Source organism: Mytilus californianus, unplaced genomic scaffold, assembly GCF_021869535.1.
Source record: "Mytilus californianus isolate M0D057914Y unplaced genomic scaffold, xbMytCali1.0.p SCAF_2, whole genome shotgun sequence".
Classification (NCBI taxonomy): Eukaryota; Metazoa; Mollusca; class Bivalvia; order Mytilida; family Mytilidae; genus Mytilus; species Mytilus californianus.
In genome coordinates this window covers 40,987,132-41,002,994 of record NW_026262668.1, presented here as the reverse complement: position 1 = coordinate 41,002,994, position 15,863 = coordinate 40,987,132, and the positions used below count along the sequence as shown (strand labels likewise).

General features: G+C 34.5%; 2 protein-coding genes across 6 annotated transcripts in view; one reads left to right on the top strand and one right to left on the bottom strand.

Moving 5' to 3' along the window:
- The window catches only part of LOC127729843 (probable C-mannosyltransferase DPY19L1), a 368,682-nt gene extending 355,165 nt beyond the window's left edge, over positions 1–13,517 (bottom strand). For all 4 annotated transcript variants that reach the window (XR_007994847.1, XR_007994848.1, XR_007994849.1 and 1 more), the window contains exon 1: positions 13,334–13,517. Coding sequence is in view for 1 of the 4 variants with exons in the window: in XM_052237762.1 (XP_052093722.1) it covers positions 13,334–13,505 (172 nt within the window). In the remaining 3 variants the exon portion in view is untranslated. The remainder of the gene's footprint in view (positions 1–13,333) is intronic.
- Positions 13,518–13,740: 223 nt separating this feature from the next.
- Positions 13,741–15,863, top strand: part of LOC127729842 (spermatogenesis-associated protein 48-like) — a 35,344-nt gene continuing 33,221 nt past the window's right edge. For both annotated transcript variants that reach the window (XM_052237761.1, XM_052237760.1), the window contains exon 1: positions 13,741–14,405. In XM_052237761.1, coding sequence (XP_052093721.1) covers positions 13,874–14,405 — 532 coding nt within the window. In that variant the 5' untranslated portion in view covers positions 13,741–13,873. The remainder of the gene's footprint in view (positions 14,406–15,863) is intronic.

Here is a 15,863-nt window from a genome sequence, read left to right as displayed (position 1 = left end):
TGATAAGTATTCCCATAAATGTAAATCCAGATAATTGCTTTGGTAGTGCTTAAATGGGTAGTCTATTTCATTTCTTGTTTAAATTTTAACATTCTTGAAAATTCATTCAGCTGCACGCAAAATTCTTAGGAAATAACACTACCAAAACTCTAAACATGTGCCCTCTAGATGTCTTTTGCTTGTTATTGCTGTTTCTTTCTGACAGATGTATAGAGGTTTCACTGTGCTACTTTTAGGGGAGTCCTAGGACTCATCACTGTTTGCAGTGGTGAGTCCTTCCTTACTCTGATAAGTCTATATTGTGCAAACAAAGAATATGAATGAAATATTTTGCCACTCACTCACTCACTCAGAACATAAAATAAACAACTTGAGCCCAAATATAATCTTCAAGTGTTACATTTGTTAAAGATTAAGCATTTGTAAATATATTGTAAGTCTTTCGCACTAGTTCCTTTATAAATTAAGCTCAAGCATTTTCTTTGTGACAATATCTTCGTTTGCTAGCAATATATGTATTTTGCAAATAAAATTCTTTCAATATATAAGTGAATTACACTCACTTTGTTAAAAATAAAAAGTTGTTAAAAATTTTGCTTTCGGTTAAGAATGTCATTTCTTATATCAGTTTTACAATAAGTTCTTAATATTTACCAGAGTCAACCACAAATTGCTGTTTCAAGCCATCTCTAAGCATTTTTAATTTTTAATTTGGTTACATCATAGATATAATAGCTATGGTTACATATATACTGAAATATGCCAAAATGTGAAAATATTGCACATCTTAGAAAAGATTGGAGTACTTGTTGAAAATAGAGGGACCATAATAGAAATAGGCACTGGCTACGATTACCCGCAAAAAGTAACAATGAGAAATAATTATTGTTGCTTCCGAGACTAATTGTCGAAATGTATTTCCGGACAGGAGCCCAATTTCATATGGAAATTGCAGGTAACAATAATATCATTTTCATTTCCAAATTATGTGTTTTTGTGTGTGTGTGTGTATACATGTAGCATCGAGATATTTTGTACTGTCTTTGTGTCATTGTCCCGTATATGTTGTTTTACATATTTTAACAAATTCTAATTATATGAATAGAAAATTATGTATTGAACATAGAAACGATAAAATGAAAGCACACGTATACATATTTATAATTCTTTTAGTTATTTAATTTGTTGGCACTTCCTGCACATCCAGTATGTAGAACATAGGTTGATCCGAGGTCAATGGTGAAAACAAAGTCATCAAACATTTGGTTCTTACTGTGATATAATAGAATTAGCATTGTAACATATACAGGAAAGTGCACAAATTCCAATGTCGTTTTTAGTGACTGTTTTAATTTACCACATTTGGCAAAAGTGACCGTCATATTGGTCAATGTATCTGGAAGTTGAACTATGTTAATGTTTTTTTACATCATAATTTAATTGTTTAAATCTATATTAATTGTTTTGAGCAGGACACGAATTGGACATGATTTCACTATCAAATGGGTCAAAGTCAAGGTCAAAGCAACCTGACTTTGGAATATGACACCCCCAGCCTTAGATGCAATTGCATACTAAGTATGGTTAACCAAAGTATTACAGCATAAAGGTAATGCACTGGACACAAAGCCAGATGGATGGACAGTGATTCCTACATAACCTCAACTTTTTTTTCATTTGAAGGGGGTGGTATAAAACAATAATTACATATTTTTCTTTATAAACAAAACAATTTGTGAATTCTCAGTAAAACTGTTTCTAAGTACTTTTGTCAACACATAGTGTTTACAGCTATCATGGTGTTTCTAAGGTCAAATTCTGAGACTCCCAAGATCTTAGTTTGTTAGCAAATAACTCTCTAGCTATCACATTTTTGTGAAATCTCTGTAAAAACATTTCATAGTCATGTGTTCTCAGTAAACTTTTCTAAGCTGCAAGTTCATTCACAGTCTAGTGATTTCATATACTTTGCAAATTTCGTTTTCAAGCTTTATGGTATTTTTAATGTGTGCAATAATTATAGAGCTACCAGATTTTGATTTGATTCTTTCTTTCTAAAGTATTATATAAACAACAAACAAATTGAAATTTTAGCTGATTATTAAGGTCTTTACTCTACATTGGGAAAGACCTTATTGTTTTTCTTATGTTTTTTCTTCCAGCATTTTTTTTACATGGCCTACCACTGTTTCTTTTGGGGTTATCAAGACCATCGATAGATCTCATCATGAAGTATTACCAGATGGCGCTGTGTAGGATTTCATCATCCCATTTAGAAGTTATCTCCCTTTTATTGGTTTTTTTTTCGACATGGCATCCCTAGTTGATTTTGAAGATATCATGACCTTATTTGGACAATAGGTAGATCTCATTATGAATTATTACCAGATGAGATAAAAATTATATTTCGAGAACTGGAAGTTGTAGAGACATGGGACCTTCACCAATTATCTTAAGTTCATGTGAGTTTTCATTTGCACCCAAGGTCAAAGGTCATAAGAGTGCAAAAAGTTTTTAAGCTTCAATTTCAAGCTTAAATGTTAGGAAAACAATAAGAGATATCTGCATACACACAGCAAATAAATGTTCCTTTCGAAGAGCTCTACATTTTATACAGAAGATTCAAAACTGTCCAACCATCTGTTCAAAAGTTACGACAAGATCATTCTTTAAAGTATAGTTTTTTGTGTATATCTTTGAAATGGTAACGCATATCAACCTACTATAAACTGCAAAAATGATCAGTATTTCAAGAACTTCAATTTGATGTCAATGTCATGAGGAAATTTCATCTTGACCTTCAAAGGTTACTATAACCTTGACCGTGTGACCTTTTGAAAGGTCTAGTGGTCCAGAGTTGAATGGCGGTAGTCCATGTCTCTAAACGACTAAAAGTTTTCAAGTTCAGTATTGCATCATACTTTTAATTATTCATTGTGCCTTAAATGAGCAATGGAATTGCCCAAATTTTTTGTTTGTTTTGAAAATGTTGTACTTCATCTGCATATCATCTTACACTTATATAATTAGCAGATTTGAGATATCTGTTGTCATTTTAGAGATATTGCAGTTTGAAATTTGGTAAGGTGGGGGGGCAAAAATTTCTAAATCAACAACAGTTGGCTGCCTGAAATTTTCAAAAATTGAAGAGTCTAACATGGCTTGTTTGACTAAATACCAAAAGCAATAGATAAAAAACAAAGAATATAAGCAGTTTGAAATTTTCATGTTTTACATTGACTTTTTACATAAGTTTCATAAGTTCTATTTATAAAATAGATATTGTATCATTTTTTTTGGACTTTACCAAATGGGGTCATGTGACATATCACATTGAACATCTAAATGAGCTCTATTCAAAAAAAGAATTTTTTAAACCCACGTTTCCATTCTAAAGAGAAGGGTGGGGTCATTAAGGGCAAAGAGAAGGATGGGGTCATTAAGTGCAAAAATAAAAACTTCTAAGATAGTAAGGTTGTCGCATATCAAATGAATGGACGTAATGTGTACATTTCAAATATCAAATTGATGTCCCCCAAAAATGAGTTGGATGGGTTCTTAAGTGCAAAAAATCCTAGAAGATGGTTTTGTCGCATATCAAATGAAGGTCAAGTCTACATTACCATAGATGCAAACCCCCTTTGAGTGCAATCAGTAAAAAGGCATTAATATTTCCGTAATTTGTGTCTTTTTTCAGTAATATTTACGTAAAATTTTATAATAATCATATGAACAACTGGGCATACAGGGATGATTGATTGAATATTGGTTGCTTAACGTCCAGTGGCAAATATTTCATGCATGTTCAGGAAGAGAACAAATTAACATTAAATACAAAAGATGGGTCCTTTAGTAGAGGTCGTCCAGGATGAGGGTCGGTAGGTATTTACACTGCCACTGGAAAATGAGGATATATTGGATATGAGACAAAAATTTAGAATTTCAACAGGCCACCTACAGATCTATCAAAGTTGTTTCAACGGTTCTAAACCTACAGAGTGTGTAGCTCTCTTTCTTCAAGAGGCATATAAATAAATGTTCCCATTCCGACTAGACATGGCTGCGTACTTGTATATCCACCACAGCAAAACAGACGTCCCACTTTGGCAAGAGTATTACTGCCTATTGGAAGTAAAACCTGTAGTGACCATATTTCTATTCCTCAGTCACCCTTTAGAGCGGCACTCGGTGACAAAATGATGTCCTTGATTTATCAGAACTACGATTCAAAGTTGATGAGCAAATGAGGAACACTGACCATCGCGCTTAATGGAAATATTTCTTATAATATATGCAAAAGGCATAATGAATGGTCTGGATTTCTAGGTTTCTTTCTTTGAAATCGAAATTTAAATTGTTCCACCAGACATTGTAAAATTGAAAACAAAGACTTTTTATGTTCATTTATCATTCAGAATTGAACAAGAAATAGTGATCATTTTCTACTGGTAGTCCCGATTGATTGTTGGTTGCTTAACATGTAGTGGCAAATATTTCATGCATGTTTCAGGACGAGAACATAATAACAATAAATTCAATTTAGGTAGGTCTTACAATAAAGGCCGGAATAAAGGTCGGGAAAATTCGGACAACCATGGTAAAATGAGGGTATAATGGATAGGGACAGAAATTAAGCCTTGCAACAGGCCACATAAGGACCCTTCAAAGAGTTGTAGCATGGGTTTTTAACGTGCATAGAGCGTGGCAATCTCTAAACACGAGACATCAGATTTAACGTCCTTATTCTGACTGAACGTGGCTGCGTACTTGATACATCCCGCACAACCAAACGGACGCCCCTCTTTGACGAGGGTTCTACTGCCGGTCGACGGCAGACCAGAGTTGACCATATTTCTATTATTCCCCAGGCACCTTTAGAAAAAAAGGGGGGTAGTCCCAAGAAACCCAAAGGAAAATAAGTCCGAATCATTCAAGTGCTTACTGTTACACGATTCTAATCAAAAATGAAGCGTCACAATTATCAAAAAAGATTTATAAATGGAGAACTGTTCTGAACAGGTTATGAACGTAAATCCGTAACAAATAGACTGTTAATCGTAACACCGTAATTTTGGTCCTAAATTCGTAAAAATTACGGGAAAATCGTAACGGTTGGCATCTATGCATTACAAATATCATTCTTCTGATTTCGAAAATTTAGGTGGATTGGGTCATTAAGCAGTCAGGGGACTTACTTAAATGAGTGATTTTTTAAATCACTGATTCAAGTAACATTATGTCCATAAAGGTTGGAAGTAAGAGTTGTCTTTCTTTAATAATCACCTATTTTAGTAGTACAAATTAATCAATAGACTAAGTGATTTAATTTTATTGTAGCTTTAAATATAGAATACTAAAGATCTAGGGACTACATGTAATTATGTTGCTAAAATTATCAGAACCAACATCTGTGTTGATAGGATGACTGGGTCATGTCAGGTGATGACCATGTACTAAATCTAGGATAATGACATAAAAATCACTTGTTTAAGTATCATACCTCAATTTCCTTCCAAAAAATCACTTCTTTAAGTATCATTATTTTAATAACCCCCACTAATTTCAACACCCCCGAACAGTGAAATTTTGATCGCGAACAGTATAATTTTATTACATAATCTATAAGATGACACCTTGAATTTTACAGGAAAAATACTCCCACTGCTGGGAAAAATCTGTTAAGAAAGTATCAGTTCATTATGTAAAGCCATTTTTATAGCATTTTTTCAACTAAAATAGAATTTGCAGCTAAATGATTGCATCAAATGCATAAACCTTGCTGCTTAAAAGAAGCAAAAAGTTCGTTTTTTTCAATTTTGCTAATGAAAAGATATTATCTAAACCTATGTGTTTAAAATTTTGGTAAAACTACAAAATCACAATTTGTGACAAAACTTCCAATTTGCTACTTAAATAAGTGATTTAAAAATCACTTATTTCAATAAGTCCCCTGACTGTTAAGTGCAAAAAGTGAAAAGTATAAGAAGGTATCCTTGTTGCATATCATATGAAAGGTCATAAACAGTACATTAAAAATATCAGACTTTTAAGGGAAAGACATTTACTACTTTGTCATTGCATTTATTCAACATTATATATTAAACAAATAAAGAGCTGTGCCATGAGCGCATGATACGTCTGTCGCTTTTTCAAAGAATAAAGTTCCATTACTCCTCAATGTCATATCAGAAATTTATAAAATAAAATGCTCCGCTGGGCGCAGCTTGATACGACCGCAGAGGTCGAACCCTGAACAGTTGGGGCAAGTATGGGCACAACATTCAAGCTTGATACAGCTCTGAATTTGGATTGTGATTAAATATTTGACACAGCATAGGTTTCTGACACAGAATGAATGTGGTCTAAGAACTTAAAAAATTTTAATTTACCTAGTATGGTCCAATATCCAAAATCTAAATACATGGTTAGATTCAGCATATCAAAGAATCCAAAGAATTCAATTTTTGATGAAATCAAACAAAGTTTAATTTTGGACCCTTTTGACCTCAATATGAGCGGGGCCCACAAATAAAAAGTTAAATACATGGTTAGATTCAGCATATCAAAGAACTCCATATATTCAATTTTTGTTGAAATCAAACAAAGTTTAATTTTGGACCCTTTGGACCTTAATGACCAACTTGTAAACTGGGCCCAAAATCAAAAATCTAAATGATGTATTTGATTTATCTCCCTTACACTGCTTTAATTATGTTTTGTACTAAAGTATTTGTCCTTTAACCAGGACAACCTTGTTTTTCCCCCTTTTTTGCCCCTAATTCTTAATCGGTTTGAAACCCCCCAAAGCAAGTCATAACCATCCCTTTGTGGTATGGAAACTTGTGGTATAATTTCAGAGAGATCCATACACCGTTCCACAAGTTATTGTCTGGAAACTAGAAAATGCTTATTTTTGGCCCCTTATTCCTTAACTGTTGGTACCATAACCCCCAAAATCAATCCCAACCTTACTTTTGTGGTATTGAACCTTATGGTAAAATTTCATAGAGATCCATTCACTTAAACTAAAGTTATAGTGCGATAACCAATGTGTCTTCGGACGACAACAACGACGTCATACCAATATACGACCGCAAAAATTTTTGCGGTCGTATAAAAACTTAACATTGAGTAATGAACCATTAAAATGAGGTCAAGGTAAATTAAAACATGCCAGATTGAGATGTACATCGTAAAATATTTTCATACACCAAATATAGGTGACCTATTGCATACAGTATTAGAACTAGATATGGACAATGCCCCCCCCCCCCCCCCTTTTTTCTGCTCTGCCATATGCATGAGTATAGTTCCACATATTTTAGATTTGACAAACAGTGATGTTGGCATACAACTTGAAATTGTTACGCTGTCTGTAAGACACAAATAATGCCCCCGCCTGAATGACTAAAAATTGACTACCTGTTATTTTCAAAATATTTAAAAAAAAAAAAATCCTGTAGTTATGCCGGACAAACCATGATCTCTTTATGCAGCTAGTACCAAACAAGAGCGCACACGCTGAAATGTCTCGCCTTCTTTACTAATCATTGATATTATGTTGATAGTTCTAAATATAAAGCTTTACTACAACTATCACATAAACTTTTCATGATCCAAGAAAATGAGGTCAAGGTCATATAAACCAAACAAGAAATACATGTACACCTTACAATCATTCATTACACTAAATATAGTTGACCTATTGCTTAAAGTTTCTAAGATACAGACTTAACCAAGAAAACTAAACATTGAAAAATGAACCATGAAAATGAGGTCAAGGTCAGATGAACCATGCCAGACAGACATGTACAGCTTGCAATCCTTCCATACAACAAATATAGTTGACCTATTGCTTATAGTAATAGAAAAACAGACCAAAACACAATAAAATGCTCCGCTGGGGCGCAGCTTGATTCGACCGCAGAGGTCGAACCCTGAACAGTTGGGGCAAGTATGGACACAACATTCAAGCTTGATACAGCACTGAATTTGGATTGTAATTAAATATTTGACACAGCATAGGTTTCTGACACAGAATGAATGTGGTCTAAGAACTTAAAAAATTTTAATTTACCTATTCAAATCATATCATTATTATTTGCTTTTATATATTAACCAATTTAAAATGGAAAATTTTAAAGAAAATAAAATGCTCCGCAGGGCGCAGCTTGATACGACCGCAGAGGTCGAACACTGAACAGTTGGGGCAAGTATGGACACAACATTCAAGCTTGATACAGCTCTGAATTTGGATTGTGATTAAATATTTGACACAGCATAGGTTTCTCACACAGAATGAATGTGGTCTAAGAACTTAAAAATTTTCAATTGGACATTCACCTATTATGGTCCAATATCCAAAATCTAAATACATGGTTAGATTCAGCATATCAAAGAACCCTAAGAATTCAATTTTTGATGAAATCAAACAAAGTTTAATTTTGAACCCTTTTGACCTCAATGTGGACAAAGTTGATAACGGGGCCCAAAAATCAAAAATCTAAATACATGGTTAGATTCAGCATATCAAAGAACCCCATATATTCAATTTTTGTTGAAATCAAACAAAGTTTAATTTTGGACCCCGATTTGGACCAACTTGAAAACTGGGCCCATAATCAAAAATCTAAATACATGTTTAGATTCAGAATATCAAAGAACCCTAAAATTTCAATTTTTGTTAAAATCAAACTAAGTTTAATTTTGGACCCTTTGGACCTTAATGTAGACCAATTTGAAAATGGAACCAAAAATTAAGAATCTAAATACACGGTTAGATTCGGCATATCAAAGAACCCCAATAATTCAATTTTTGACGAAATCAAACAAAGTTAAATTTTGGACCCTTTGGACCTCAATGTGGACCAATTTAAAAACGGGGCCCAAAATCCAAAAACTTAATACACGGTTAGATTCAGCATATTAAAGAACCCCAAGAATTCAAGAATAAAACCCCATTGAAATTGATCAAGTTATAAGCAATTTATACGAAGTATCTTCTTTTGCACAATACTGTGCAATTGAATATTTCTTGCTACTGCGCAATACTGTACAATTGACAATTTCTTGCTATTGTGCAATATTGTGCTATTGGATATTTCTTGCTATTGCGCAATACTGTGCAATTGAAAATTTCTTGCTATTGCACAATACTTATTATATAATAACTTACACATCCTGTTTGGTGTGTATCTCCTACCATATCGTTATTATTTGCTTTTAAATATAAATCAGTAATAACCAACTTAAAATGGAAAATTTTAAAAGAAAAAAAAGAAGGAAAAACAGAAAAAAAAAGAAAAAAAAAAAATCCCCCCCCCAAATTTTTTGAACCCCCTTATGATTCATCACCCCCAAACTCAATCCCAGCCTTCCCTTTGTGGTATGGTACCTAGCAGTACAATTTCAGAGAGATCCATACACTTGAAGACAAGTTATTGTCTGGAAACTAGAAAAATGCTTATTTTTGGCCCCTTTTTGGCCCCCAATTCCTGAACGTTTCGGGCAATTACCCCCAAACTCAATCCCAGCCTTCCCTTTGTGGTATGGTACCTTGCAGTACAATTTCAGAGAGATCCATACACTTACACACAATTTATTGTCATGAAACTAGAAAAATGCTTGTTTTTTGCCCCTTTTTGGCCCCTAATTCCTCAAATTTGGAGGCAATTACCCCCAAAATCAATCCCAGCATTCCCTTTGTGATATGGAACCTTGTGGTACAATTTCATAAAGATCCATACACTTACACACAAGTTATTGTCATGAAACTAGAAAAATGCTTGTTTTTTGCCCCTTTTTGGCCCCTAATTCCTAAAATTTGGAGGCAATTACCCCCAAACTCAATTCCAGCTTTCCCTTTGTGATATGGAACCTTGTGGTACAATTTCATAAAGATCCATACACTTACACACAAGTTATTGTCATGAAACTAGAAAAATGCTTGTTTTTTGCCCCTTTTTGGCCCCTAATTCCTCAAATTTGGAGGCAATTACCCCCAAAATCAATCCCAGCATTCCCTTTGTGATATGGAACCTTGTGGTACAATGTCAGAGAGATCCATACACTTACACACAAGTTATTGTCATGAAACTAGAAAAATGCTTGTTTGTTGCCCCTTTTTGGCCCCTAATTCCTCAAATTTGGAGGCAATTACCCCAAAAATCAATCCCAGCATTCCCTTTATGATATGAAACCTTGTGGTACAATATGTCAGAGAGATCCATACACTAACACACAAGTTATGTCTGGAAGTTACAAAAATGCTTATTTTTGGCCCCTTTTTGGCCCCTAATTCTTTAACTGTTGGTACCATAACCCCCAAAATCAATCCCCACCTTCCTTTTGTGGTATTGAACCTTATGGTAAAATTTCATAGAGATCCATTCACTTAAACTAAAGTTAGAGTACGAAAACCAATGTGTCTTCAGACGATGACAACGACGGCGACACCAACGTCATACCAATATACGACCGCAAAATTTTTTTGCGGTTGTATAAAAACTTAACACTGAGCTATGAAACGTGAAAATGAGGTCAAGGTCAAATAAAACAGGCCAGACTGACATGTACATCATAAAATATTTCCATACACCAAATATAGTTGACCTATTGCATATAGTATTAGAAAAAAAGACCAAAACTCAAAAATTTAACATTGACCAGTGAACCATGAAAATGAGGTCAAGGTCAGGAGACACCTGCCAGCTAGACATGTACACCTTACAATCATTCCATACACCAAATATAGTAGACCTAGTGCATACAGTATAAGAAAAACAGACCAAAACACAAAAACTTAACTATAACCACTGAACCATGAAAATGAGGTCAAGGTCAGATGACACCTGCCGGTTGGACATGTACACCTTACAGTCCTTCCATACACCGAATTTGCTAGACCTATTGCTTCTAGTATCTGAGATATGGACTTGACCACCAAAACTTAACCTTGTTCACTGATCCATGAAATGAGGTCGAGGTCAAGTGAAAACTGTCTGGCGGGCATGAGGACCTTGCAAGGTACACACATACCAAATATAGTTATCCTATTACTCATTATAAGAGAGAAATTAACATTACAAAAATTCTTAACTTTTTTCAAGTAGTCACTGAACCATGAAAATGAGGTCATGGACAATGGACATGTGACAGACGGAAACTTCGTAACATCTGAACATAAGGCATCTATATACAAAGTATGAAGCATCCAGGTCTTCCACCTTCTAAAATACAAAGCTTTTAAGAAGTTAGCTAACGCCGCCGCATCACTATCCCTATGACGAGCTTTCTGCGACAAAAGTCGTAGGCTCGACAAAAAATGACTAAGTCCAACTACCTGTCATTTTCAGAATATTTAAAAGAAATCAAAATCCCAAGGCCATACACACCTCCATTATGTGTATGAACATCCTACAACATATTAAACCTGTACCTCCAAAACTGTAGGAGGAGATAGCCTGACAAACCATGATCTCTTTATGCAGCTAGTACCCAAAAAATGACTAAGTCCAACTACCTGTCATTTTCAGAATATTTGGAAAAAATCAAAATCCTGTGGCCATGCACACCTTCATTATGTGTATGAACATCCTACAAAATATTAAAGTTGTACCTACAAAACTGTAGGAGGAGATAGCCGGACAAACAATGTACCCTAATCTGGACGTACAGACTGACGGACAGGGGTAAATTAATATGCCCCTCAAAATTTTGTCGCTGGGGCATAAAAACATTAACCACTGAACCATGAACCATGAAAATGAGGTCAAGGTCAGATGACACCTGCAAGTTGGACATGTACACCTTACAATCATTACATACACCAAATATAGTAGACCTATTGCTTATAGTATCTGAGATATGGACTTGACCAAGAAAACTTAACCTTGTTCACTGATCCATGAAATGAATTTGAGGTCAAGTGAAAACTGTCTGATGGGCACGAGGACCTCGCACATACCAAATATAGTTATCCTATTACTCATAATAAGAGAGAAATTAAGAAAACTAAAAATCTTAACCTTTTTTTCAAGAAGTCACTGAACCATGGAAATGAGGTCAAGGAGAATCATGACAATAGACATATGACAAACGGAAACTTCATAACAAAAGGCATCTATATACAAAGTATGAAGGATCCAGGTCTTCTACCTTCTGAAATATTAAGCTTTTAAGAAGTTTGTTAACGCTGCCAGCGGATCACTATCCCTATGTTGAGCTGTCAATGATAGAATTCACAGGCTCGACAATAAAACCCCATAACTCGGAAACATAAAATCTAAAATTTATAAAAATCGAAAGGGAGTTCATGTCAATAGCTATAAACAATTCATTAAAGTTTCTTGCAAATTGCTGAAAGAGTTTGTGAGTCATTGTCCGAAAACTGGAAAATCCCCCTTTATTTAATGAATAAAACCCCAAAACTCGGAAACGTAAAATCTAAAATTTATAAAAAACGAAAGGGAGCTCACGTCAATAGATATTGACAATTTACCAAAGTTTCATGCAAATTGGTTAAAGCGTTTTTGAGTTCATGTCCGACATGTTGACGACAGACGGACGTACGGACAAGGGTAAAACCTAATTTCCCCCCTCTGCTTTGACCAGGTGCTGATTTGACTTGTACCCTTAAACATGTACCTTTATGACAATCAGCTGATTATTAATTTCCTGTCAAAATCGAAATATGTGACAAGTTCAAGATCAAAATGCCGAGTGTTGACTGATTAGGAAAGTCAAGGGAAGGCTGAGAAAAAAACTAAGCAAAATAGCCAAAGTCAATCAGTTACATGTATTACTCTTTTGCAAAAAATGTTGGTTTAAAAAAAAGGCCACAATATTAATTTTTTCTCAAAATGCGATAATGGTGACTGCCAAGGTAAACCCTGCTGTATCTGGTTGTCCTAAATCAGGAGCCTGTTATTCAGAATGTTCAGTTGTAGTCTGATAGTTGTGTGTCCTTTTTTTTATTGTTATGTCATAAATCAGGATGTCAGTTTTTTCCTGAATTGCTTCATATTTTATGTTATGTAATACACACATATTTATGGTCTTTTTTTTTTTCCCCTGTGAATACCACTGTCACTCTAATATAATTATAGTCAATTTATTGCCTCAAATTGCTCAATACTGTATGCCATAACCGTTTAATGTAAATGTGTTTGTGCTAATAAATATTGTCTATATTGTCTATTGTAAAAGGTCTTTTAAAATACCTGACTATACAGTGTTATTTTTAGTTTCGTTTCGTTCATTGCGTTTCTCATTTTAGCCCAACCCGTTTAACCCAGTATCATGGTATAATTATCTAGTAAATTTCTATAAATACCCAAAATTAAAGTGATTGCTTTTGTTGTCGGCGTGAAATTGAGTGCATTTTCCGAATCGCATGTGATTTTGTCTTTAAAATCTGATTTCTTTGCAAGTTTTTTCTTTCCAGAATGCGTTTGATTGGCATTATTGCTGTTCTGGATCAGTTGATTTCTTTTCCTGGCCGCCATGATGTAAACTTTGCCGGCGTGTCAAATTCTACTTCCGGTGGCAAGCTGTTGTTTATATTTTTCGTTAGATAGAAAAAAATAATTTTAAGGATGATACTTTTGAACTTTTTAAAATATTTTTTGCTTTAAATGGTTTCAATTTAAAAAATTAAAAATTGAAAAACCAGAAAAATCTCCGACGGGCACCTGCTACTTCCGGATTCTTCCTTATATGGTATTTATCGTATATCCCAGGGTAACACGGTAGTTTACATTATGTCGGAAATAGCATATCGATAACTAGACTTTTAAATTTGTATAATGTGATTATTGTGTAGTATATTTTTTAAAATTATATCTTTTGGTTTTAATTGAATCATAATCAAAACATGACTGAAGTGTTCACAAATGTGTCTGTGCTGGCCGATTCAACATTTCGGACCCGTCCCAATTTCGAGCTTTATTTGCGGAGTGATGCAAATGCTGGAGGTAACACTGTTCAACAGATTCAAACTCATCGCCGTAACCGGCAGATGAAGTTTCCAACGCTAACTGGTAAGGCAGATGTTGATTCTTTTCAAACAAGCAAACGGGACATTGCCTTTAAACGATGGAATGACGATGGTGATTTTCGTCCACCAGCACCCTACCGTGATTATGACAATATTGTGGACCCTGTGTCAGGGTTCGTAAGCGCTGGTGGTGACGTGGACAGGAACACTGGACACAAAAAGATCAATTCTTTGGTACAGTTGAATGACGTACCTCAAGCAGAACCGCCACAAAAGAAAAATTCTGATAGACTGGCTGATGAGAAGGCACCAACTCCATTAAGAAGGTCAAACACATATGCACCAGGTGCTCCTTCAATGTGGAATAGCAGAAAAATATCAGACGAATGGATAAAATCGCAACTCGGAGGTATATTGGAGTTGTAAACTTAATTATAATATCTTCGTTTATCTTACCATCCATAATTTATTTATTAATAATACATGTATTTTATCTTTCTGAAACTTATTATCAGAATCTTATCTTCAGACACACTTATGTAAGTTATGCCTGAACTAAGGGACTGGCTACATCTTGATGTAAGACGTCTGGCTTGTTTTGATGAACAACCAATACAAGCGCCTGTCCATTGTGAGTTTTTCCGTGTACCACTGCTGAATATTTTTCAATTGTTCTGAATTTTATATAGTTATTCATTCACTTATGATACATGTAGCACTTTATGTTGTTATACAACAGAACACAATGTGATACACCTTTATCAGGAAAAGGACGCTGAAAAGAAGAGGAAATGAGTTCTAAGTTCATACTTGCACGGCCGTGAGTCAATTTTAACATGGAATGAAAAATGAAATAATAAAACCACTTAAATTTTTTTTTTATTTAACCAGCAATTGATTCGCACATTTCCTTAGAGTATATATGGCAGACGTTTTTTTATCTTGACCTTCTTAATCCTGCAATTTGCTAATCAACTTTCAGTCTCGGTATGAATCGAAGCGCCCCACGAACAGGGAGAGTAAAAATACAATAAACTAAAAAGAAAAGTAAAAATGATTTTGGTAGAGTATATGTATTTGTCTTTCATGAGAATTAAAACATTTTTCAGTGGCGGAACCCGGGGGAAGGGGGGGGGGGGGGGTCCGGGGGGTTATCCTGGGTTAGGACCCCCCTTTATAAATGACTGGATCCGCCCCTGTTTTTTTTCTATAGAAAAAATATAGCACTTAATATATGTTACAATACTTCATATGGAAAAGACGATAACATACACAATAATGATGATTTGACATACATTGTACATGCACATGTATATGCCATTGATTTGATATGCGGAAGGACTGACGATCAAAGCTATCCACCCAAGATGATATCACAGGACTAGGTTGTATATAAAGACTAAAGAGTTCATTTTTGCTGGTTTCATTGCCACGCTGTCACTTTTACAAGGAACCCAAATGTTCAGTGCATATATTATTGACGAACAGTTTTGGAATTTAACAAAACATCAATCCAACCCATTCCTAAACTCTGATCGCCTAAAAAAAACTACAATTTTTAATCGGATGTATTCCAATTGTAGCGTTCTCCGACGTAGAGACATTATTCAAATCGTAAATATATACTGAAACATGAATAAAATCTTAAAACTATTTGACAAATCCAAATGACGAATATGTATAATACTTGAACCACTTCTACTCATATTTCATAGTTATTATTGCAACATTAAATGCATATCGACAAGCGCATATTGTGACATCTGTTTGCTTTCAATTCTATGTAATGGTAAGACAATTGAAAGACATATGAAATTTAGTGCGAGGGGCTAACGCAATACAATAACTGTTGTATAAGAGTGTAATA